The sequence below is a fragment of the Pteropus vampyrus genome, unplaced genomic scaffold (assembly GCF_000151845.1).
Source record: "Pteropus vampyrus isolate Shadow unplaced genomic scaffold, Pvam_2.0 Scaffold110, whole genome shotgun sequence".
Lineage (NCBI taxonomy): Eukaryota > Metazoa > Chordata > Mammalia > Chiroptera > Pteropodidae > Pteropus > Pteropus vampyrus.
Genome location: NW_011888891.1, coordinates 1,723,320 through 1,746,116, shown reverse-complemented (window position 1 = coordinate 1,746,116; position 22,797 = coordinate 1,723,320). Strand labels below are relative to the sequence as shown.

At 49.3% G+C, this 22,797-nt stretch overlaps 1 protein-coding gene across 2 annotated transcripts in view; it reads left to right on the top strand.

The window, feature by feature from the left end:
• Window positions 1-1,423: 1,423 nt before the first annotated feature.
• The window catches only part of ZBTB16 (zinc finger and BTB domain containing 16), a 179,253-nt gene continuing 157,879 nt past the window's right edge, over window positions 1,424-22,797 (top strand). The window contains exons 1-2 of one of the 2 annotated variants that reach the window (XM_011365373.2): window positions 1,424-1,749; window positions 4,809-6,166. In XM_011365373.2, coding sequence (XP_011363675.1) covers window positions 4,899-6,166 — 1,268 coding nt within the window. In that variant the 5' untranslated portion in view covers window positions 1,424-1,749; window positions 4,809-4,898. Of the gene's footprint in view, window positions 1,750-2,371; window positions 2,450-4,808; window positions 6,167-22,797 lie in introns of those variants that run through there. The other variant, XM_011365374.2, reaches the window with a different exon arrangement.

The window sequence follows — 22,797 nt, the reverse complement described above, 5'->3', positions numbered from 1 at the left end:
TCTCCCGTGACTCATGCAGGTCCCCAGCACTTCCCCTGGGAGTAAGGAGACCAGAGCGATGCTTGCTGGGATGGAATGCCCGTCCTTGAGACTACCCCATTATCCTCTCTTGTAAACTCCGCCGTCTAGCCGTTTGTGACGGGTAGCGAATTTTTGCCTGTAGTGGGCTTTTGCCAGTTTCCATGACCCTACAGTTCCTGGGGCCTGATTCTTCGTCTGGGACAGTGCCAGAGGCACGCATGGGGATGTGATTATACGTGAGTATTCCGGAAGAGCTTTGACCCACCCGCAGGGACAGAATGTGGAGACTCTGGATTCTGTGATTGAAGCCCTGCGTTGCTAAGACTGCGTGACCTCGGAGGCTGACTGTCCTGACATCCAGGGATGGCGCCCTCCACTCCCACCGTCACTCTCATTCCCACACCCGCGCTCCTGAACGTTAGTAAGGAACCATTATTGGCCTGCACCCAGAAAAGCGCTTGCCACCTCTTGCCCCCTACTTTCGCCAAGATCCAGGGAAGGGAAGGGGGAGGACTCTCCAAGGGGACTTGCCGCCGCCAGAGGACCGGCAGATTTCTTCTGGTTGCTCTACTCCTTGGTTAGTGATTTCAACTCTACCCTCTAAAGTGAAGCGGCCGGCTGAGAAGGGGAGGCATTTTGGCGGGCCTTCAAGCTTTCACCCACCCCTGAAGACTGCGCTGAGCAGGGCGAAGTTCTCGGGAACTGTTTCCAATCAGGTTCCATGAGGGGCAAAGCCGAGGGCATGCTCAAGACTGAGAGCGAGAAAAGTTTCTCTCAAGCCCCCAGGGATCGCGACAGTTAAAATGGGGGCGTCCACGTCCAACGATAAATCACCGAGTACCCTGGTTCACCGTGGCCCGCTTTCTCCGCGCCTGGAGACTTCTCGCAATCCGCCTGCTCATCGCTCGGAGGCACACCGCAGCCAGGAGGCACAGAAGGCCTGCGCTTGGGCTGGGAAATCGACCTTCTAAAACTGACGTCGGGGTACAGGGGATGCAACCCCGAGCCCATAGCAAAAGTGAAAGGCGAGGTGACACGCACTGAATTGGGGCAAACATTGGAGAGGGGACAAAACTCTGCGCCTGGAGCTGGAGAAACAAAACCCATGTCCAGTAGAAATTAAAAACCTGGGGGTTGAAGTTGGGGGCTGCTCCCCGCACCTCACCTCCACTGCCCCCACTATGGGTTCAAAGTCCCTGGCACTCCTCTCCGCCAGTTCCTTCTTTCCTCTCCGCTTGGCCAGTGAGCAGCGGCCGCCGGCGCCCCAGCAGCAGCTAGATGTCAGGCGAAGCCCGGAGCGCGGCGCGCGCGGGGAAGGGAGGGGATGGGTAGGGAGGCAAGAGAGGGAGGGGAGGAGAGGGGGGGCGTTGTGGGCGGGCTGAGCCTAGGGACGGCGCGGGAGGGGGGAGGGAAGGGGGGGCAGCTGTGGGCAGGGAGCCTGGCTCGGCCGCCAGCACTAAAGATGGAGAGGCGCCGGGGCCTCGTAGGGGAGGGGGCTCGGCGTTGACGTGGGACGCGGCGGAGGCGCCGAAGCTGGTGGTGATTTGCTAACCTCGCAGCAGAGAGGAGTTGAGGGCGATGAGAGCGGGTACTGCGAACTGCCGGGCGATGCCGCCGCTGCCGCCGTGATACCGAGAGCAACAGTTCCCCAGCAACACCCCTCCCGACACAGGCACACACCCCCCAAGAGGCACGCACACCCACCCCACAGCTCCCGGCTTGGCAGCGGTGAGTGGGGGACCGGGGAGGGGCGCACCGCCCAGCGGGAGCCGCGCGGCGGAGCGCCCTAAGGCTGGAGAGGTCTGGGGGCGCGCTCGCTTCGGCCACTCGGCCGCTGGGCTTGTGCCTGATTTTATTCGGTGTGTTCCCTGCCTGCTGGTGCAGCCGTAGCCACCGCGGGTTGGGGGTCGGCTAGAAGGGGGAGCCCCGGCTGTCAGCCTGGGCGCAGCTGCCACCTCAACCCTTCCGCTCCAGGGCACGGTCGGGGTGAGAGGTGGGGGCAGAGCGGTGTGCGGGGGCTGAGGGCGCGAGCCTAGGGTTGGGGATCGGGAGGCTTTGTACCGCCGGGGACCGGCGGAGGAGCCGGGAGCCGGTGGGTGCTCATATGTATGCGGACCGGTGCGCGGGCGCGAGACAGGGTTGTGGTTTGCGTGTTTATTCTCCGGCCGGCTGGGAAGGTAGAATCCGAGGATCCAAGGAGTGGATCTGGGGGCAAAGGGGAGCAGGACTGGGATTCGCTTGGGTTTTGTTTTTCTTTGAAAAAACGTGGTGGGCCCTTTTTTTCTTGATCGGACTTGATCCCCCCTTTTAGGGGGGAGGGGCGGCCGTAGCGGAGCCTCGGAGGGTCTCCAGGGCTCCGGGCCCTTTCCGGCTCTTGGAGGGGCTGGCTGTGGCGCGGGAGCTCGCCGTGCGCTCCTGGCCGCACTCGGTGGGTGCCCTGGCTTTGCACCTGATGCGTTCGGGATGCCTTTCCCACCCCGGCGCGCCGGCAGCTCGCTAGCACAGCGGCTGGAACACTCCCGCACGCGCTGGAAATGCGCACGGTTCCGCCGGCCCGCGGACCTGCTGGAACGTGCAGACGCGCTCGGCGGCGACTCACTCGTCCGCTCCCCGGGACGCGCGCACGGTGTCTGGGCCGGGCTCGTCGGCTGCTGGCGGCGCCCGCCCGCGGCCTGGGATCCTGCGGGTCGCTCCCGGGGTCACGGCCCTGGGTCGGAGAGGGAGGGCCGGCCCATCCCTTCTCGCCTTTCCTCTCACAACTCTCGCCTTTCCTCCCACAACTCTCGGACCGGCTTTTGTGCTTCCCCTTAGCTGCGGGGTGGGTCTGCCTCCTCGCCGCTCTTGTCCAGGCGTCCAGCCCGCCCGTACTCTCGCTTTTCGTCCGGGTCTCTTTCACTTTTACTCCTCTCTAGACCGGCTCCCTTTCCTTCTGCCGTCAGGCTCCCGGGGAAAAGTTGCTTCCTCAAGTTTGCCTAAGACGTCTTCAAGTCTCCGTGGGGCTGGCTGGGAACTAGGGGTGTGTGCGAACGCGATCGATTCCCGGAGCTCAAGCGGGTTAGCGCCGGCTCTCCCCCGCGGCGGCTGGGCGCTGCAGCCAGCGCCGGTCGGATCGCCGGAGCTAAGAGGCGAGTCCCTACGAGTCGGGGGCATGGCTGACCGAGGGCACCATGATTTCCCTCAGGACCCAAGGGGCTTGCTTTTGGGAAGGAGTTCGGGTAGCCCAACTTCCATTCTTTCTGTTGCTCCCTCGTAGTTCTCTGAAACCCCAAAGTCTGCGGGAAAGCGCATAGTGGCGAGGGGAGCATGAATGGCCATCTCTCCCTTGTTGACCTCAGTCCTCACCCCAGGGTGGGCAGCCACAGTGTATTGACTAGCCGTTCTTTTAACCCTTAATGCATGAGATTTTTGACTTTGGAGCCAGTAAGGTTCCTTCTGGGGCAGAGGCAAGTAGTGTTCGAAGAGTGAGGGAGAACCCTTACTCTGCTTTGCTCCCAGATCGTTTCACTACAATATTGGCCGCAGCAAGGCAGAGGCCAGGAGGGACGTGGGCCTGCGAGGTCTTTCTAGCGCTTTTTAAGACATTCGGGATTCCTAGAGCCCTGTTATTGATCCTGAACAGCAATCTGGGGGAGGCCTTTGTCTCCCAGCCCTATCTTCCCTTCATACTGGTTGTAACTCACACCATAGGTGCTGGTGCCAGTATTGCCTCTAGCACCTCCAAGCTGTGTCCAGCATCAATTGCTGCTCCTGGACTTGCCTACTCCTGGGAGCCTGGGCTACACACTTGTAATTCATGTACCCAGCGTGTATGTACACTTTTGGCTTTAAGAGGGCATATTTCTTATGATATCTCTTCTTAGGTCCTCCACGATCTATCCCACATTTTATAGATTTTTTTTTTTTTACATCCACTGGGCACTTGTGAGCAGGGAGTAGTATGGCATCTTATGTAAGTGTGTGCACATGGGTTAACTCTCTCTCTGCCTGATGTGTATGCACATGCACACACACAGTCCAGATTGTGGATTACATATACAGTAATTTTGAGGTACCTGTATATGGAAGTAACCCAAGCTAGTGTGTGGGTTATGGGTGTGTGTTCCTGTAAGTGCCTAAAAAGGAGGTCAGGGCATGGGTCTGTCAGTCCTTTGCAGCCCTGAGAAGAGTAGAAAGACAGAGGCTGATGGTGAGAGGATGGGCATGGAGGAGGCGAGCCCTTGCCCATAGATTTCCTTGGGCTGGGACTGCAGGCTGCTAGCCCCAGCTGGGCTTGACTTTGCTCTCGGGGCTACTGTAGTGTAGCAGGGTTTAGGAAAACTTTGTTTTGAAGATGAGGTTTGCTCCACAGGACGTTGAGAGTGAAACTGAGTCCTTAAATTGATTAAAAGAAGTCCTTAAATTGATTTCCAGTAAATACTGGGAACCTCCTGTAACAAATGCTGGCCTTGCACATGATCCCCTCACTCTCAGACTCAAAGAATGCCCAGGACTCAGAAGACTCCACTGTAATTGTCATTTCGCTTTATATAACAGATGTCATAGGGCAGTGAATTAGGCATATGCTATGGCAGAAGCTTCTCTTACCTCTCATCTGTGGGTTTGTAAAGGCAGAACCCTAGATTTCTATTAAAATCTTCCCCCCATTAAAATCTCCAGGACTCTCTTAACTGGCTGACTGGGAGGGATAGGCTATATAGTATTTTTTGGATTCTTATTTTTAGGGACACTGACTAACTTACCTTTTGTTCTCTCATCTCTTTTGCCTCTTCCCCCTTTCTGCCTTCTAGCCTTCTCTGTTGGCCCAGGAAACCCACCCTGCCCCACCACGCAGAGCCAGGAAGGAAAGAGAGCCTCATGCCTAAGCCGCGGAGAGCACCATGGATCTGACGAAGATGGGCATGATCCAGCTGCAGAACCCCAGCCACCCCACAGGGCTCCTGTGCAAGGCCAACCAGATGCGGCTGGCTGGGACACTGTGTGATGTGGTCATCATGGTGGACAGCCAGGAGTTCCACGCCCACCGGACCGTGCTGGCCTGCACCAGCAAGATGTTTGAGATCCTCTTCCACCGCAACAGCCAGCACTACACTCTGGACTTCCTCTCGCCAAAGACCTTCCAGCAGATTCTGGAATATGCATACACAGCCACATTGCAAGCCAAGGCAGAGGACCTGGATGATCTGCTGTATGCGGCTGAGATCTTGGAGATCGAGTACCTAGAGGAACAGTGCCTGAAGATCCTGGAGACCATCCAGGCCACAGATGACAATGACACGGAGGCCACCATGGCAGATGGCGGGGCCGAGGAGGAAGAGGACCGAAAGGCTCGGTACCTCAAGAACATCTTCATCTCAAAGCATTCCAGCGAGGAGAGTGGGTATGCCAGTGTGGCTGCACAGAGTCTCCCTGGGCCCGTGGTGGACCAGAGCCCTTCAGTCTCCACCTCATTTGGTCTTTCAGCCATGAGTCCCACCAAAGCTGCAGTGGACAGTTTGATGACCATAGGACAGTCTCTCCTGCAGGGAACTCTTCAGCCACCTGCAGGGCCTGAGGAGCCGACTCTGGTTGGGGGTGGGCGGCACCCGGGGGTGGCTGAGGTAAAGACAGAGATGATGCAGGTGGATGAGGTTCCTGGCCAGGACAGCCCTGGGGCAGCTGAGTCTAGCATCTCAGGCGGGATTGGGGACAAGGTCGAGGAAAGGGGCAAAGAGGGGCCAGGGACCCCGACTCGGAGCAGCGTCATCACCAGTGCTAGGGAGCTGCACTACGGGCGGGAGGAGAGTGCTGAGCAGTTGCCACCCCCTGCTGAGGCTGGCCAGGTCCCCCCAGTCCGACCGGAGCACCCGGCACCCACAGCCGAGAAACATCTAGGCATCTACTCTGTGTTGCCCAACCACAAGGCTGAGGCCGTGTTGAGCATGCCATCTTCGGTGTCCTCTGGCCTCCATGTGCAGCCCACACTGGCCGTCTCCATGGACTTCAGCACCTATGGGGGTCTGCTGCCACAGGGCTTCATCCAGAGGGAGCTGTTCAACAAGCTGGGCGAGCTGGCCGTGGGCATGAAGTCGGAGAGTCGGACCATCGGGGAGCAGTGCAGCGTGTGTGGGGTGGAACTTCCTGACAACGAGGCTGTGGAGCAGCACAGGTAGGCCCCTTGCTAGTCCCACCTGAGACCCCAGCCCCAAACTTCTGACACTCTGCCTTCATACCCAGCTGTTCCTGAGTCCTGGCGGCTGCCTCCTCTGTTCTTCTTGTTGTTTGTAAAAAACTATTTCTTTCTGAGTTCTGGAGCCAGGAGCGCGCTTTTCAAGTGTGGTGAGGGGCTTAGGGCCTTTCCTAAGCATTAGAGAACTCATGGGTCCAGCTTCTTTCACTAGGCTCTTTCCTCTTTCTGCTTTTGAGTCTGTTGTCTTTTGCCTGGAGTGACTGATAAAGTGGAGGGAGGGAGAAGAGGAAGTGGGATTGAGGACGAAGGTCTCCCATGGCCTGGATCTGGCTGTGTTGCCAGGTTTCAGGTACCTGGGTTCCCATCAGCGGTTTCTGCCAAGGCAGGCCGTCTGCAGCTCAGGAGGATGGGAGGCGCCAGATGCTGCTTAGACCACAAGGGCAGCTGCAGGTTCCAAATATCTTTCCTGGTGAACATCCATCACCGGGAACGTGGCTTCTTCTTTCTCTTCTCAGTCTCTGTTCCTGTAAACACATTTAGAAGGAGTTGATTTAAATTCAAGGGGGAAGGATAGGTACAAGAGTCTTGGTTTTGCAGCCTATAGAGCCTTATTCTTATCCCATCTCTGCTCGTGTTGAGTTAAATGCCATATCGGGCCAGCACTGGCTTTCCTCTGGCTTCTGTTTCCTTCTCTGTGAAATAACTATCCACTGAGCTCTTATGACATGCTCGGTTCAATACTAAGTGCTTTTACATGGAGTCACATTTTTGGTTAGAACAGCCCTCCTAGGTAGGCGATGTTCTTCTTTTACATGAGTAGATACTGAGACCTTTTTCTAGGGTCATAGAAAGTGTAGGAGGCAGGGGTAGATTCAAATTCAGGTCTTAACCCTCTTGCACTTTGCTGCCTCTTGGAGTCATTAAGTCCTGAAGAGGATCATGCCTGTAGAACAGAGGATTTTGAAAATTGCTCGTCAGAAGTGGAATAAACATGGAGGGAATCAACAGAGTGTTTGGTGTTCACCTGCATCTGTCATAACAGTATGCCCATCATTCTACCCTGTAGTCCTGGGTCAGATGAATGGCATCAGGAAATTCAGTTTCTGTTGTCACTGTGATAACATTTTCCTGCACACCCTCTTGTCTGCTCTTTGGCTAATTTGCAGAATTCTCCCCATTTGCACCCCTCTCAGTCTACCCGATTTCTCCGTTTCTCATTCAGTCCAGGAGGGGATGTGAGTGAGAAGGTGTGGGGTGGCGGGGGGAGGCATCTGGAGGTTGGTCTGATTACCCCAAGCCAAGCCGGAACCTGCCTGACACTGCTTAATCAGTGGCTCTGAGACTTACCTTGTGGAAAGTGCTGCTGAGCTAAATGTAGCCGGCTTTTTTTCCAATGGGTGCGAAAAATAACCACCACTAAGGTGTGTCTTCTTGATGATTTACACGGCTCAGAAATAGACCAAGGTCGTGTTTGTTTTTTGCTCAAACTTTCCTAAAGAGGAAACCCCCTCCCCAAACTTGACCAGATAGGTTTATCATCTTCTCCGGATGTAAATTATTTCAGTTGTGTACTGGGAAAAGCGGGCCATAGTGGAAAGTAAATTTTTTTCTGGCTCTCCTCGGGTTCTGGTTGCTTCTTTTTACCTGAGAAGGCTACAAAAGATATCACTCTTCCAGGACTTCCAAGTTCTTGTTCTGCCTTTGGACCTCTGGGGAGGAACAGAGGGCCTTCTCTGTTATACTTCACAGAGCAGGGGAGGTGAAACTAGAGCTTGGGATGGTTATGTAACCTTTCTGAGCCTCGTTTTACGTTTTTTAAAATGGAGATGGTCTGTAACAGGTGGTACAGAATTAATGAAGTAATATCTAGAAATCCCTGGAGCTGTGACTGGCACATAGTAACTGCAGGTGAAGAGCTGACTCCTCTGTCGCCCATTTTGTTTGGGTCTTATCTCTAGATAATTCCCATCGGCTCCGAGTTCTAGCGTGTAGTGTCCACAGCGCTGACCTCCACTGGGCTTGTGTTGGCTGCGGGGTGGTGCTGAGAATGTCCCTGCCCTTGTGGACTTGTGATGGTGAGGCACTGGTCCTGGAATCCTGTGTCACGCTGTGGGCTGCTGACGTGGAGAATGTGATTTTGACTGAGGGTAGAAAGTAAGCTGCTGCAGCCCAAGGAACGAGAGCCTGAGACAGCGCCTTGGGTGGAAAGCTGTGGGGGTCTAAAGAAATCAAGGAGGGGACAGGATGTTCTCGTGTGTGCCCGCCCTTGCTCTGACTGGCAGCCCCTTGGCTCCCGATCAGATGCACTTTCTGGAACGCCTCTCCTCTCTCCCTTTCCCTCTCCCTCAAAGCTCCTTGGTTAAGGTGCTACTTCTCTGTTTTCTACTGGTCTCTGTTCCTCTCTCCACATCTCCACTACCAATAAAAACAATAAGACAAGATAAAACAATCAGAGTGGGAGATTTTGATGTCAGGAAACTGTGGAATTGGCTATAATGTAACAGTGATGAACATGATGAAATAACAGGCTACAGGTTTCATTTTACTTTTAAGCCCATAGGCTAGAGTGTTGGTAGAGTTTAAGTACCTTGCAATTATTGCTGCTTTTCCTCTTGGTGGGGAGTAGGAGGGCATGGAGAGGAAGGAAGGGGAGCGTGCTAGGAAGCAATGCAGGAAGGGGTGTTTGTTATGGAATCCCGTCAGTAGGTTTCCTCACAACTTGGTCCCAAGCTGGTGAGGGAAGAGCCTGTTGGCATGACAGATGGTCGGAATGAAACTCGGAGAAGCTGCAGTCCCTGCGGTACATGGCGAGATGTAAAAGTTATGTCAGTTGTGGGTTGATGTAAAGACCAGACAAAGACACGACTCGGGTAAATCAAATGGGGGCTTACTTACCTAAAGGATCCAGAAGGAAGTCAGAACAGTCAGAAGACCTAATAAATCAGCAGCATTCTCCAAGCAGATGGGGGAGCAAGCTCCAAAACCTCCCCGAGTAGGCCCACATGATAGAGGATACTGTCCGAAGAAGGGAGGGTCACATTAAACTTACGAAGATTGGACTCTCCTTCTCTAGGTTTAGTCTCTCTTCTTTTTCTCTCTCTGAAAGGCTTGGGCAGTTCTGCATGTAGGCTTGTCTATGTCTGATCTAGGGACCTGCTCAAGTGGGCCAGTTGCACCTTCTCATTCTCAGAGTTACGTACATGTGTGATGAGATTACAGGGAACCGTATGGTTGACTTAAGTATGAGCACAGCCTTCATTTATAGCCCTCAGTCTCTCCGGGCTCATACGGTCTGCTCTTAAAATGTTTCTGAGTTCAGTGCTGTGGGATCAGAGTAGGGTCTGGTTTCCTAGGAGCCTCTGGATCTTCTATTCTACAGACAAAGCCTTATACCACTTACAGCATGTGTCCTGCAGACACAAAGTAGGAACTCTTGCTTGGTTCTTGAAGGGATGCTCAGGAACCACAAGGAGTGATCTCAGCCAGTTACCTAGACCCATGTATTCAGCCCTTTTCAGAGGCTTCTTGGGGCCAGCTCTAGAATGTGTGAGCCATGTAGCTGAGAAGTCACAGAGTTCTGCCTGGCCCTTTGCCTCGGTCTCTCTCAGGTGCTCAGTTGCTCCGTTTTCAGTGCTTGACCATGTAGAGGGCCACAGCCATTGACCTTGGTTTTGGCTACTTCTGGGAGTTTAGAAGTTGTCCTGAATACTTGGTCTTCTTTCATTATTCTGCCAGCTTTAGGGATCTCTGAGGTTAAACCAAATTCTGCTTGGAAAAGAGTACGCTGTTGAATAATGATAGCAACAGTAATAATAACAGCAGTGCCTGTTACCGGTTGTAGAGCTTTCTTCTTTGCAAAACCTATTTAATGACTTTATTTCTCTTTAACCTCATAGCCTCCCCTAAGGGGATGTGGGTCCATCATTCTATGTCTGTGGTTATGAAGTCTGAAAAGCTCTGAAAACTAAAAGGTTTTGCATAAGTTTGTAGCAAACTCTTTTAGTGGCAAAACCTGATCTGAACTGATGTGAGGCTATATTTATCCTGTCTATTTTGAATATTCATATGTTTTGCTGCAAAAATATTAATGTATTTGATTATAGAGTGCTTCCATAGATTCCTTGGGACTGGGCAAGCACTATCAGCCCCAAAGTACCTTTCTAAAATCTGAACAATTCAGATTTCTGAAGCACCCCAGGGTTTTGGATAAGGGATTGTGGACCATTATCATCCCTAATTTACAGATGAGGAAAATGAGCTTTGGTGCCAGTAAGTGACTCGCCCAAGGTCACATAGCTATAAATGGATAGAACCAGGAGCTCAGCTCGCCTTCTAATTTACAACCCTGGGTGCTCCGCGCCAGGCCATATAAGAACATGGCCATTGCTGTTCTGGGTCAGATCCATCTGACCTAGTCTTGGTTGCCAACCCCATCCCTGAGATACCACCATTGGAGACTACAGCTATCTTCCTTGACGTCAATCCTAAAGGTCAGGTGGTGCCCGGCTTCTCTTAGTAGCTATTTATGGCTGCTCTGTCATTCACAGATTTGCCCAAATCCTTTCTGAATTTATTTCTATTTCCAGGAAGTATCCTTTGGGGGGGTGATGAATGACTTAAGTTTATAACCTCTTGGGCTCCTGGAAATCTCGTCTTTTGGAGAGGGCATTGGTTACGGAGATAGGAAAATGGCAGAAGGCTTTGTGGTGTTGTGCCTAGCTGTCACAGAGGCTGGGACATTTTCTAGCTCTGTCACCATTATCAATCTCTTTTTCTGATTGCTAAATTCTGAGCTTTAATTTTTTTATTTGTAAACTCAGGCATTTGGACAAGCTGGTCATGGATTGTTGAGCTCTTTAAAAAGTTATTTTACCTCTTGTGCACCCACTCATATCTTCACGAAGTCCTTTTGGTTAAGTGAATTTTTCTCTGTTTTGGAATCTGGATCGGCAGTCAGCCAGCCGATAGGGGGTCAGTTAGATTGGATTCTGTCTGCTCTGACTTCGTTTTTAAATGCTTTAACCTTCTTAGGGTTACTGAGTCATATGGGATCTAGGCTGAACTGTTGGAAATTTTGAAGATGATTTATTTCCAATGGAAAGTTGCATGCTCTTTCATCTCTGTGAGAAATTCCATTTTGATTTGCTGTCACTCTTGGATGGTGCTGCTAATTACGGGAGGGAGAAGGGAAGAAAGCTTTAGTTCAGCAACACTTTTTCCTCCTGCTTATTCTAGGAACACTATTTATGAATCTTTAAAATAGTGATTATCTTAAACTGTTAAAATCAAACTCCATTCACAACTCTGATTTCTTGCTAATTCAGGAGAAAAACATTTCCAGTCACTTTAATTTTTTAATTAATGACTTTAAACAAGTCCAACTGAAATCCTGAGTGTGAGACTTAAGAGAGTCTTGCTGAGAAAGTACGAGCATGCCTCAGTTTGTCCAGTGGAGGGTTCCTGAGTTTTCCACGATAATGAAAAGTTTTCTAAGTCAAATTCTGCGTCGGTGGTGTTAGGTGAAAGCCCTGACTCAATGGTAATTATTTTGGTAGAAAGAAAAATTTACCACGGCCTTCCCACCATCCCACATCTGACCCCATGTTTTATATATAGTAAGTGTATATTTTGAGCGAATGAGACTATCTGGCTCAGAATCCCAATTTCACTACTTGCCAGCTGTATGACTGTGGTTATGTTACTTAACCTCTCTGTGCCTGCTTGCTTTTTTGTAAAATGGCGGGGTGGGGGTGGGGGGTGGGGACAAAAAAACCCAGTACCTACTTATTGAGTTTATTACAAGAATTAATCAGTAAGTATTTGTCAAGTGCAAGGAATGATGGCACAAACCGAGTACTCTATATGTGTTTGCTATTGTGGTTTTATTGCCATTGTTGCAAAGCAGGGTACACTGGCAGTGCAAGTTAAAAAATGTGTTTGTGTTAGTCCACGTCCTGCTTTTCTCCAGAGGTGTAGGTAGGTTCATAAGGCACCATAAAAACTACAGCTTTGGGCGCTGTGTGTTTGGGCCAGATACACAGTGAGCACTGGCATTTTCCCTGACGAGCCAGGGTACTCCTTGTCCCATTGACCTGAGGTCTGATGAGTCATTCCAGTTCTCATTTAAATTTAGCTGGGCAGCACTCCACCATCACCAGTTCCAAATGCCCAAGCAGCTCACCGAGGCAGTGTCCCATTGGCCAGGTGAACACGTCACTGGTTGAGGCAGAGATGAGCACTGCACCCCTCTGGAAGGAAAGTCTGGGCTTGTGAACGTTGGGCATTCCGGAGCTCCTTCCCTTTCCTGTCCCAGGTTCCATGCTCAGTGCATCCGCTGTCCAAATCTCCCCAAACCCTCTAGCCACCCTATAAGGTAGATATTAGTTTTGAATTCTCTGGTGGGCAAAGGAAGCACGAGAGGTTAATGGACTTGTCTGTGGTAAAGACAGTAAAGGGTAACGCCAGGGTTTGTGCCCAAGTCTCCTGGCTCCATGTTCACCGTTCTTTCCATGTTGGACTTTTGGCCCCTGATGGAATCAGAAGGGAAGGGGGAATGCAGGAAGGACGAGCTCTGTGTTCCTTGTAGCCAGTGACCAGGGGCTTGTCGCTTGGTGACCTCTATCCTGCTAGTTTCCTCCAGTGGCTGGAGAGGAGGAAAGTAGTGAGAATGCTACTTACTGCAAAGGGTCCAGGTCTTTGGGGGTTAGGGCCACACAGGTCTGAGGAGTACTCCATCTGCTACATCATCTCTTACTGACCAGCTTTTAGCGAGAGAGGCCTTTTGTGCTGACTAAAAAACAAAACAAAACAAAAACGAAAAACAAAAAACAAAAAGGGGGAGAAAAAGAAACCCACTTAGAAAAATAAAAATTTCATGATGTTAATTTCATGCCAGCCTAATCAGAAATTTCCCTCTCTACTGTTTCCCCTTAAAAGTCCCGGTGTGCTTATTATGCTGGCTCGTTCTGGAAGAACTATGGTTGGCATTGGGTTTTGCCTACGTGAGGCTTATCTCTGCAGCTGCTGCAAGGAAAGGATTCGGTATACTTTATTGTCAGCATGGAAACTTCTGCTAAAAACTTGCAAAAACCTGCTTAATTCTAAATTCCTAGCTCACTTTCGACCGTCCTCAAGCCGTGATTTTCTTCAGCAGAAACAGATTGTGTTCGGCTTTGCAGTAGGAAGAATTCAAGTTCGATTAGAGAAAGAACAGTGGAACGTTACTGGCAGTTATTAGAAAACTTGGTTGCCAAAATTTTGATGAAGAGGAGAATTTGTGGGCCAGTTGGAAGTGGCTTTTAGAGTTCTCCTTACTTTAGGGCCATTTATATCTCCCCAAAATAATAAGTAAGGACACATATACACAAACGAACCACTGCCAACCAACAGGCATGTCAAGAGCAAGACAATGCACCACCAGGCCATTGTCTTTGTGGGAGACAAGGTAAGTAGTACAGGCCACAAAGACTGACGTTAGAGATGCTCGGCTTTGAACGCTCGCACTACATTGTGAGTTTGGGCAAGTGTCTTCACCTGTCTGAGCGTCAGGCTCCTCTCCTGTGAAGTGAGGTTAGCCCCTTAGCTCTCAGTGTGATTTTAAATGGATCAAATGTGGTACCATGTAACATAAAGCATACAGCAGAGACTCACATGTGAGGCTTCCTCCCTGCTGCCCGCTTCTCTTGTGACCCCAGCCTGACAAGGGAGTCCTTCACCGAGCCCCCGCCACCCTCGCCTGGCGTTGGTCTCTAAGTGGATTAGCCGAGCGTTGTGATCTTAATGCCATTAGGCCTGTTGGCACAATTCTCCTTGCCATAGTGAGAAGCAGATGTGGCCGACCATAATGGCCCTCGGTGATCCATCAGGCTTGGAGTGCTGGGGGAAACATTATTAGTGTTAATTTGGGGGAGTCTCTTATGGTAGCTGGGGAGAAATACAGAGGGAGTGTTTGAAATATATTGATTTAAGCCGTTCAGCAGGTTAGATGCTGCTGGGGTCTACTGTGGCTAAACTGCCCCCCACCCTTTAAGTAAAGCCCCTCCTCAACCCCGAAGCCCAGGCCTGATTACTTCCAGAGTTGGAGAGACAACTTAGCAGGCTCTTGTTTCTTGCCGATGTACCTTATTAGTAGCACCTGGCGTCATAACCCACTAATGGGAACCAGCGCTCTCCTCCTGCGTGGCCAGTGACAAGTAGCCCTGTCAGCCGGAGCTCGCCGTGCGAGGAAGTTCCTATTAGCTTTATGGTCAGGAGAACTTGTCCTGTTCAGGAAATGAATGTTGCTGCTAAAGGTCCGCGGCCCTGACCCTGGCGGCATAACCTGTGCAGGCCGGGGAGACCCGGCTCAGGATGCTTGGGATTTCAGCCCCTCTCTGGTTCTCGTCATATGTAAAGGGGGAATCACTGTGGTATGTTGCAGCCTTGAACTTTTGATTTATTCAGTGAGAGCGAGTTAACCGTTTCCATGCCTGGATGGCCGTGTGGTGACAGGGCTGAGTGTGTGTGCCTAGGTGTGTGTGTGGAGTGTGGGGGGCAAGGAGAGACCTGCACAGCTAATGGGCTGTCTCTCAGAGGGGGGATTTCAGGGGATGACTATTTGTTTGCTTTTGCATTCCTCCAGAGTCAATTTTTTCTGGAGTTGTTGGTTCCAGTATGGTGGGAAGCATTGCATCCACAGTTGAACCTGGATTTGTATTCATCCTCTGCCTCTTGGAAGTTCTGTGGCTGTGTCAAGATACCTAAACACCTGCTTCGTCATCTGTGAGAGGAAGTTGACAACCTTGACTTCATAGTGTTTTCATAATATTGTTTATAGGATGATGGATATGGAACGTATAGCCCAGGGTCAGGCGTGCTCTATAGTCTCAGGTTATAATGTTTGAAAGAATATACATATTTCTTTTCTGCTCATTGTAAACTTGTTTAAAAATTGAAAAGAATGGCATAGCACTTTTTCCTGTATATATAACATATAGAAACATTTTTTTCCTCATCATAGCCTTAGAGTTGTTCAAGAAACACTACTTAAGTTGTTTATTTATTTATTTATTTGCCTGCAATTGATTGATCGATCGATCGATTGATTGATTTTGCCTGCGAGTAACGTTTCTAAATGTGATTTTTGCAGAGAACAGCAGTGTTTGACCTTATTCTTGAGGGAACCTTTTGCCTGACTTTTGTGAGGAGAGATGTTTGTGAGTTGTCTGACAAATGGATGCGTTACTCTTGCTGCTGTTGCTGTTGCTGCCGCTGCCGTTTCGAAGGCCCCTGGTGACAAAGGAGTGAACTGCACTTGCAGGCGAAGCCTGCCGAGTGTCGCCCAGAAAAGATGGGCCTCTGGGGGACCAGGTTGGAGATGACACCTCCTTCGGGAACTTTAAAACAAATCTGTTCGTCTGTCTCCCACGTTTGTGGCGTCATTGACAGTAGTGCAAGGAAAAATAAAAATAAGTTCTCATCTGATTGCTGGATTGGGTGCAAAGAGAAAGGACAGTGAGTTGAGGCAGCTGGACCTGGAGTTTTGGAAAATGGGACACTGCCCATTTCGGGGTACACACACTCGAGGGAGGCAAGTTCTCACCTCCTCTCAACCCTTTCTTCATCCTCCACGTGAAAAACTGCCATGTCTCAGTTAAATAGCAGCTCTTGTCCCTCGAGCAGGTGAAAGCTGCTTCGAAGGCGTTTGGTAGAGTTGGGATTGAAAATGTTCAATGCAAAAGCTAAATCGTGACAGTTGTCCCCTAAATGCTCTGCTAAATTAAGGATCTGCTAACATTTGTGAGTCTACCTCCCTACATACCTCCACCCCCACCCCCTTGGCAGAAGGGATAAAGATGGTACCTAAAAACAATGTGAAGCGGCTTCTAAATCGAGTGACTCTAAAAACATTTTTCTTTCCTTGAAGTTGAGTGTGGAAAACCAGGGCTGGACTTGTGAGTGCTGCAGACCCATTTAGGGCCCGTGCGCCCGGCTCCTTTCCTCAGTTTCCAGCACAATGGTTTCCATTGCCACCTCCCCCCCACCTTACCCCCCTTCACAATTATCCAGTATTTTACTTTTTGTGTCCTGACAGCTACTAGAGCAGTTTTTGTTTTTTGAGCTGAGTAGTTGCTAAATAGTCCCGGTAGTTGATTCGATGGGGCAGGGAGGGTGGTAGTGGGCGGGGAGTGGGGGAGGGAGAGGCCAAACCTTAGCATCCCCTGTTGCAAAAGTGAAAAATATTTGTTTGCAGTTAATTTTAGTGGCGAGCAGATCATGTTAACTGGATGTAATTGCTTCCAGATATGGCCGAGGGTTTTGTGTGTTGAGATGAAGGGTCTGGTAAGTGCTTACTTCCTGTGTAAATTAGCCTATTCCATTCAGTCTTTCATTCTGGCCAGCCCTGGATTCTGTCATTCTCCCATTTTCCCCCTCCCCAGCCTGCAGCCTGGTGTGAGAAGCAGCTTGCTCCGTCGCTCTGGGTGCAATTCTTTTGTCACTTGGAGCCACTCACCTCTTGCTTCTTGATGTGTTTGCCTTTAAAATAATGAGAAGGGTTTGAAAAGATGCCACCTGGACCCGCTTCTTTCTGAGCCAAGGCAGAAGATTTTCAGAGTCCAGGAGCAGGAATCATCTGGTTATGTGGATTGTGTCTTGGAACCCAGAACTCCTGGTTTTCTGTGGATTTTTTTCCCTATTGCCATCTGACCTTTCTCCCAGTTTAGAGAATACCTTTTCCCCTTTCTGAACAAAGTGCATTCCAGTGGTTCTGAATTCTCAGAAAAATGAAATGGCTGTTGCGAAGAAGAGAAGCTGATGGTCATAGAAAGACATTATATTAGACATGAAGCCACCACCCTTCTTTGCAAAGATGGTCGGACCTACACACACACACACACACACACTTTCCCCTCCCTGCAAGAAAGGGAGAGGAACATCCACTCAGAATCTTCTCCAGGTTCCTCAGGGTTGAAACTGAGGAAAAGTGTTAAGATTCACGTTCTCCGAAATTCCAGTTTTGTGCTGTGGCCAGTCCCATGTCCTTAGTGCTATTTGCATAAGAGGTTGTTGTTTATCTTCCTGTATCAACTCCACTGATAACCCCTGTGGTCTGTTTAACAATCTATGAGGAGTAGATTACTTGATAAATGCTAGTTTTCCAATATGTAAAGATAAACTGTTGGGGTCAGGGTGAGGGGTGGTATGTTAAGAAGGAGGGGCCAGGTGGGGAGACAGCATCCTCTTTCAGATCAGGGTGGGGATGTGTGAAAGCACCTGATGGAAGAAAACAGGTATCTTGTAAAACACAGCAGCTGCATTTATCGCACAGCTTATCAGCTTCCTGCCCTCACCTACTTTTCTCCTTCATGTGGACATGTAGTCTCTGAGAACATTTCACTGAGCGGGTTGCAGATGCTCGTGTTAATACAGGAGGGGAAAGGGCGTAGGTAATTTGCTCCTTTAGTTCTGATCTTTTTCTTCCTTAACCTTCGCTCATTCCCACAGGTTATTGGCTGGTAATTAATTGGTGCTTACTAAAAATTTGTAAGTCTGAAATCTTAAATGGGTGGACTTTTCCCACTTGCACTGACTTTGCTTCTTCAAGCAGATTGCTGGATTCTGAAAGAGGCTAGGTAAAAAGAAAACTTCTGACCCCATCACCTAGTCAATAAGCTGCCTGAGAATCAAACAAAAGAGTTTGGACTGGCCGCTCAAGCTAGGAACCCAACTGATAGCTTTGTTTTGATGTCCTTGTAATGTTTGCAGATCATGAAGGGTGCTATTTAGAACAGGGGTATCTACTGAAGCAGACTTACCGGGAAGTTGAAACGACTAGCACAAAGTCCATGAGATGCTGAAGATAGTGAAATACAGCCCAGGAATTGTTGGGGTGGGGTGGGGTGGGGTGGGGGTGGGGGAATTCCTAACAAGGGATTTCTGGGAAGTGGAGAAGGTAGTATTTTCTAGGGACAGTGTGTGTAGAGTGATGAGAAGAACACGGGCTTTAGAGTTAGACATCCTGAATGAAAACCCAAGTTCTGGAATTTACTGTGTACCTTGAACAAGTTACTTAGCCTTTCTGAGCTCCTCTTTTCTTGTTCTGAAAAAAATGAGGCCACCTCTTACGTGGTTGGGTGGATAAACTATAAAGTGCATAGCATAGTGAAGGTACTTTCTAAACTGGCACTGTTGAGCCGTAGGACGAGGCCCTCAGAAGCCTGTTATTTTGGCCCAGGGGAGAAACTATGAGAAGAACCAGTGAAATTTTGTGTTTTGGGCACTACTAAATTGATAATAGCACTAACCCGTTGCTAGCGGCCAGCAGATAAAATAATAGATGAATAATAGTGCATTATGAATGTAAAGATCTCCATTTGTGAAGCGCTCCTGCTATTCTAAAGAAGCCTACATATCTAATAAGTGATCAGTTAATCCTGTGATGTGATCACAGCCCCAGATTATTTTGGAACTCTTTTGGAATCCTTTCCAAAGTCTGTGCCACGCCACATTCATTTGCCTTGTCCTTTGGGAAGGTAGATTTGGCTATTTGAAATGGTCAAAATAATTCACCGACAAATCAGGTGAATATCGTGAATGGAATGATGACATTGGGTGACTGGATTTGACTCTGAAGGTCGATTCTGGAAAGAATGTGTAGAGGACTTGTCAGCTCAGCCCTGGGGTGAATGTTGGCCTCACTTTTTAAGTGGGAGGTGAACAAGGCCAAGGGGCTGGTGATTTTCATTTGCTGTGGTTGGAAGAAGTTGCTACTGATTGCCTGGTCCTGGGGCAGACTCCTCTTATTGCTGTAATATTTTTGCATTTGTAGTTTGGCTTCCTGTAAGTTTGGGGTCTTGAGAGGCACTTCTGTTGTTAAAAAAAATCCAGACCACCACCAGTAGATACAACTTGGGATCAGAAAGAGTGGATTGAGTTTTGACACATAGACTCTAAGGGAGTAGGCACAGGAGGCACAGTGGCCTGAGTTTGAATCCTGCCTCTATCTCATGGGAAGGTTCTGGAAGGTTAAAGGAGCTTGTGTGTGAAAATCATAGCTCAGCACCTGGTGCATCCTCAGTGTGTATTAGTCTCCTTTTCTAACTTGCCGTGAACACCTGGAAAGTGGAGAGAGTGAAATTTTGCCTTTCCCCTCGATGGGAAACTCCACCTGGCTGCTGCAGGTTGAGCTCAGATTCACCTTGAGATTGACTGTCATACTGTGGATTTTTTTTGTGACCTGTCTGTGCAGAGGCCCAGTGCTCAGTCGCTCAGAGTCCGTCTCAGAGTCTCTCTTTTTCTCTCTCTCACTTATTTATAGTAAACCATATTAGAACAGGGTGTTAAAGAGGAAGGATGAGTCATCCCCATTGAAACCATTGATGACATAAATAAAAGCAAAATGCTTACTCTGTGTTTTGCACAGTATTTAAGGCCAGGTTGTGCTAATTTGAATGCTCCCAAACTGGATCTGTGAAAGTATACATATGTGGGAAAAAATTCAGGTTTAACTAGAGGGAAATTATTTATTGAAAATCCATTTCAGTATCCGCTTTCTCCCTTTTACTTGTTTCAGATCCATACTCAAATCGTGGTTGTCATCCTTCCTAACGATGGGGACCGACTGGCTTATTCATTAGCTAAGGTTCGGAGGGTTGAGGAATAGTATAAGGTGCAATCTAAGTGCCCTTCATCCCTCTTCTTGCCACTTATTGAGGAAGGCACTCATAGCTCTCCATCTGTTTTGCAGGTGTGGGTTCTCAGGGTGACTAAGAATCACAGAACGTTAGAACTGGAAAGGCCTGTAAAATGATTTATTTCAACATGCTTATTTAGCGGGGGAAGGGGAAGTGGCCGTCCAGAGAGGCTCTATGACTTGCCTGAGGCCACACAGCAAGCTAGTGGCAAAACAAGGACTAGAATCTGTCTCTTCATTCCCTGCCTACTTTAGTTCCTCCTTCAAACTTACCTATGACTACCCAGGTCTGCTCCCCTCTTCCACCCCAAAGAGGAGCTAAGAATAGAATCTGACCTGAGAGCAGTTTCAAGTCTTTGGATCACGGATGCTGGGTGAGTTTTGGCATGGTGGTTTACCTCTTGGGGGACTTATTAACCTTTATTCTGCTCACTCTGAGTAGGCTAATGTACACTGAGTCCTTAGATTTACAGGCAATGCACTGAATTTGGGGATTTAAGATATAAATGCACTGAATTTGGGGATTTAAGATAAGACATAAGACTTATTTTTGAGGAGCTTATAATTTGAGCAGAGGAGTTAAAATACTTAAAATGTGTATGTTGATAACTCTGATAGAAAGCAGAAAATGGAAAGATAATGGTAAAATATAGAAAAAGCACAAGGAAATTCAGGGATGAAATATCTTCCACTTGGAAGGATTCATTTTTAATCAGAAAAATTTGTTTAGCACTTAACTGTGTGCTGGGCCCTAGAAATTCAGTGCTGAGCAAGACAAACAGAGCCTCTGCTCTGTGGGCTTTCCTAATGGGGAGAGGGATTTAGCTAGCATGGCTGCAAAAAACTATGAAATTGTAATTATGATAAGGTGGAATCTCAGATAAAGTAACTTCCTTTGATTGCAGTGAGGGTGATTAATAGTGGAATGGTAGGTTGGGATCAGAGGAGAGGCCATAAATGCCAGACCACGGAGGAGAGAAGGCAACATGGAGCGGTGGGCAGACCGTGGGAAGACCTAAGTGCAGATTCTCGTGCTGCCACTGGCAAACTGGGTGATCTTGGCCACATGCCTAAAGCTCTGTGAAACCGTGATTTCCTCATCCCTGAAGTGGGGTGATTTTGTGGGATACTGTGTGGGGTAGCTTGAGGATTTCCAATAATACATTTAATACATCCTATCCAGTGCCTGGAACAAGGTAGTTGCTCAAGAAATGTAACTGTTGTTAGTTTTCGGACTTTATTCTGGGGCACTGGGGAGTGTTTGATGGTGTTTGAGAAGGAGAGTGACATCAGAGCTCTCCACATGGACAGTGTCCGCTAAGCCTATATCCTGCTGCCCCCTGCTTCCTGTCTGCCTTCCAGAGCTAGTCTGAGAAAGAGTTTAGAGGGTGATCATCAGCCCCTTTTCCTGTTACTTGTACCTGGCACTCTACCAAGATTTGATGAAATGACACAGAATGGGCCCTTGCCATCTCTTCTTTTTGGTTGAAGGGCCTGGGAGAGGGAGGCGGACTGGGGAGGGGTGCTTCAGCCCTCACGAGCAAAGGAAGTGACACTGTGAAGCTGGGCAGCCGGACTGTTACCCGTCTTTCTAACTCTCTTTTAATAGAAAGGCGAATGTCTGAATTCAGGCTAACCGTCCCGGACGTCCCTCTTGCTTCCCTGATAGCAAGTAGAGAGACGGCTATCTCCCTCGGGCCAGTCTCGGCTGTGGTTGTAGCGCTGTGCAATGCCTGCACACTGACAGTGGCATGGGGAGATAAGGCTGGCGTTGTGTAACGGGGGGCATGGTCTGTTTGCCCGAGTGGCTCCTGGCCCCTGGTTAACTGCTAACCTCAACGGAGTGGCGGGCCCTGGCTTGGAAAGGCCGTTCCAGGGCCCCTCGCTGGTTCCACTGATGCCTTTTTGTGGTTGGATAAAGGAAACTCATGTCGGCCGCCCACAGCACAGACATGGGCTTGGGCTGCGGGTGTTTGGTTGTTTTGTTTTCCTCTTTTCTTTGTCTTTTTAAAAAGAAGCTGAAAAGGGGACAGTCTCGCTTGGCACCTACCACTTGTAACCCAAAACAACATGCAACAAACAATTCCTAAACGTCAGTTAAAATTCAACAGTCAGTGGAGACGTCCTCCTTCCCTGCTTGACGCCCCCTGGCCCTCAGCACCGCACTAACTCCTCTAACATCCCAGCGGCTGGGTCCCGGGAACAGCAGAGGAAATACATCGTGCTTTGTTTACTTTCTTCCTTATATCTTCTCTAGACAGGATTCATAGTGCCGTGCCCCTGCCCTTTTAGAGGTGATGAAATCCAGTGCCCTGGCTTTCGGCGTTGCCTTGTCGTGATGGGTGGTGGGCTGGAAGGTATTTTTGTGGCTATCCCCTATTCTGAGGCTTTCTTGTGCTCCACGCCACCAGACCTCTGCTCAAACTCCCCAGGACAGGGATATTACTGTTGGCCGAGCAGCTAATTCCATTTCCAGAGAGTTTTTAATACCCCCCACTAATTCTGCTCTGCAGTCACAAGACTCTGGGCCACAGCTCTCGAGATATTTGTAAGGTAGCTTTATGTCTTCCCTATTTAGGCAGTGGTTTCCCCTATACTGTGGTGTCAGTCTCTCTCACCATCTTATCGTCCTCTTTTAGATGCTTTCAGATTTGTAAATTTTATATCACTGTTTGATCTGGTCACATCAGGGTGATTATATACAGTAGCATAACCAGGTGGGTTTGACCAGTTTGGAGAAGAATCAGACTCTCACCTCCATTGTTTAAGATGTTATACTTCTATTATTATGTCTTCTGAGTATCTCCCTTCTGTCGTTTCTGTTGTATGCTCTGAGGTTATTTCCCTTGTTCTTGGCTCTCTGCTGCCAGTTACAGTGACTTCTTTTTCTCTTTTCTCCCCATCCCGGTTCCCTCCCCTCCCCTCCCCTCCCCTCCCC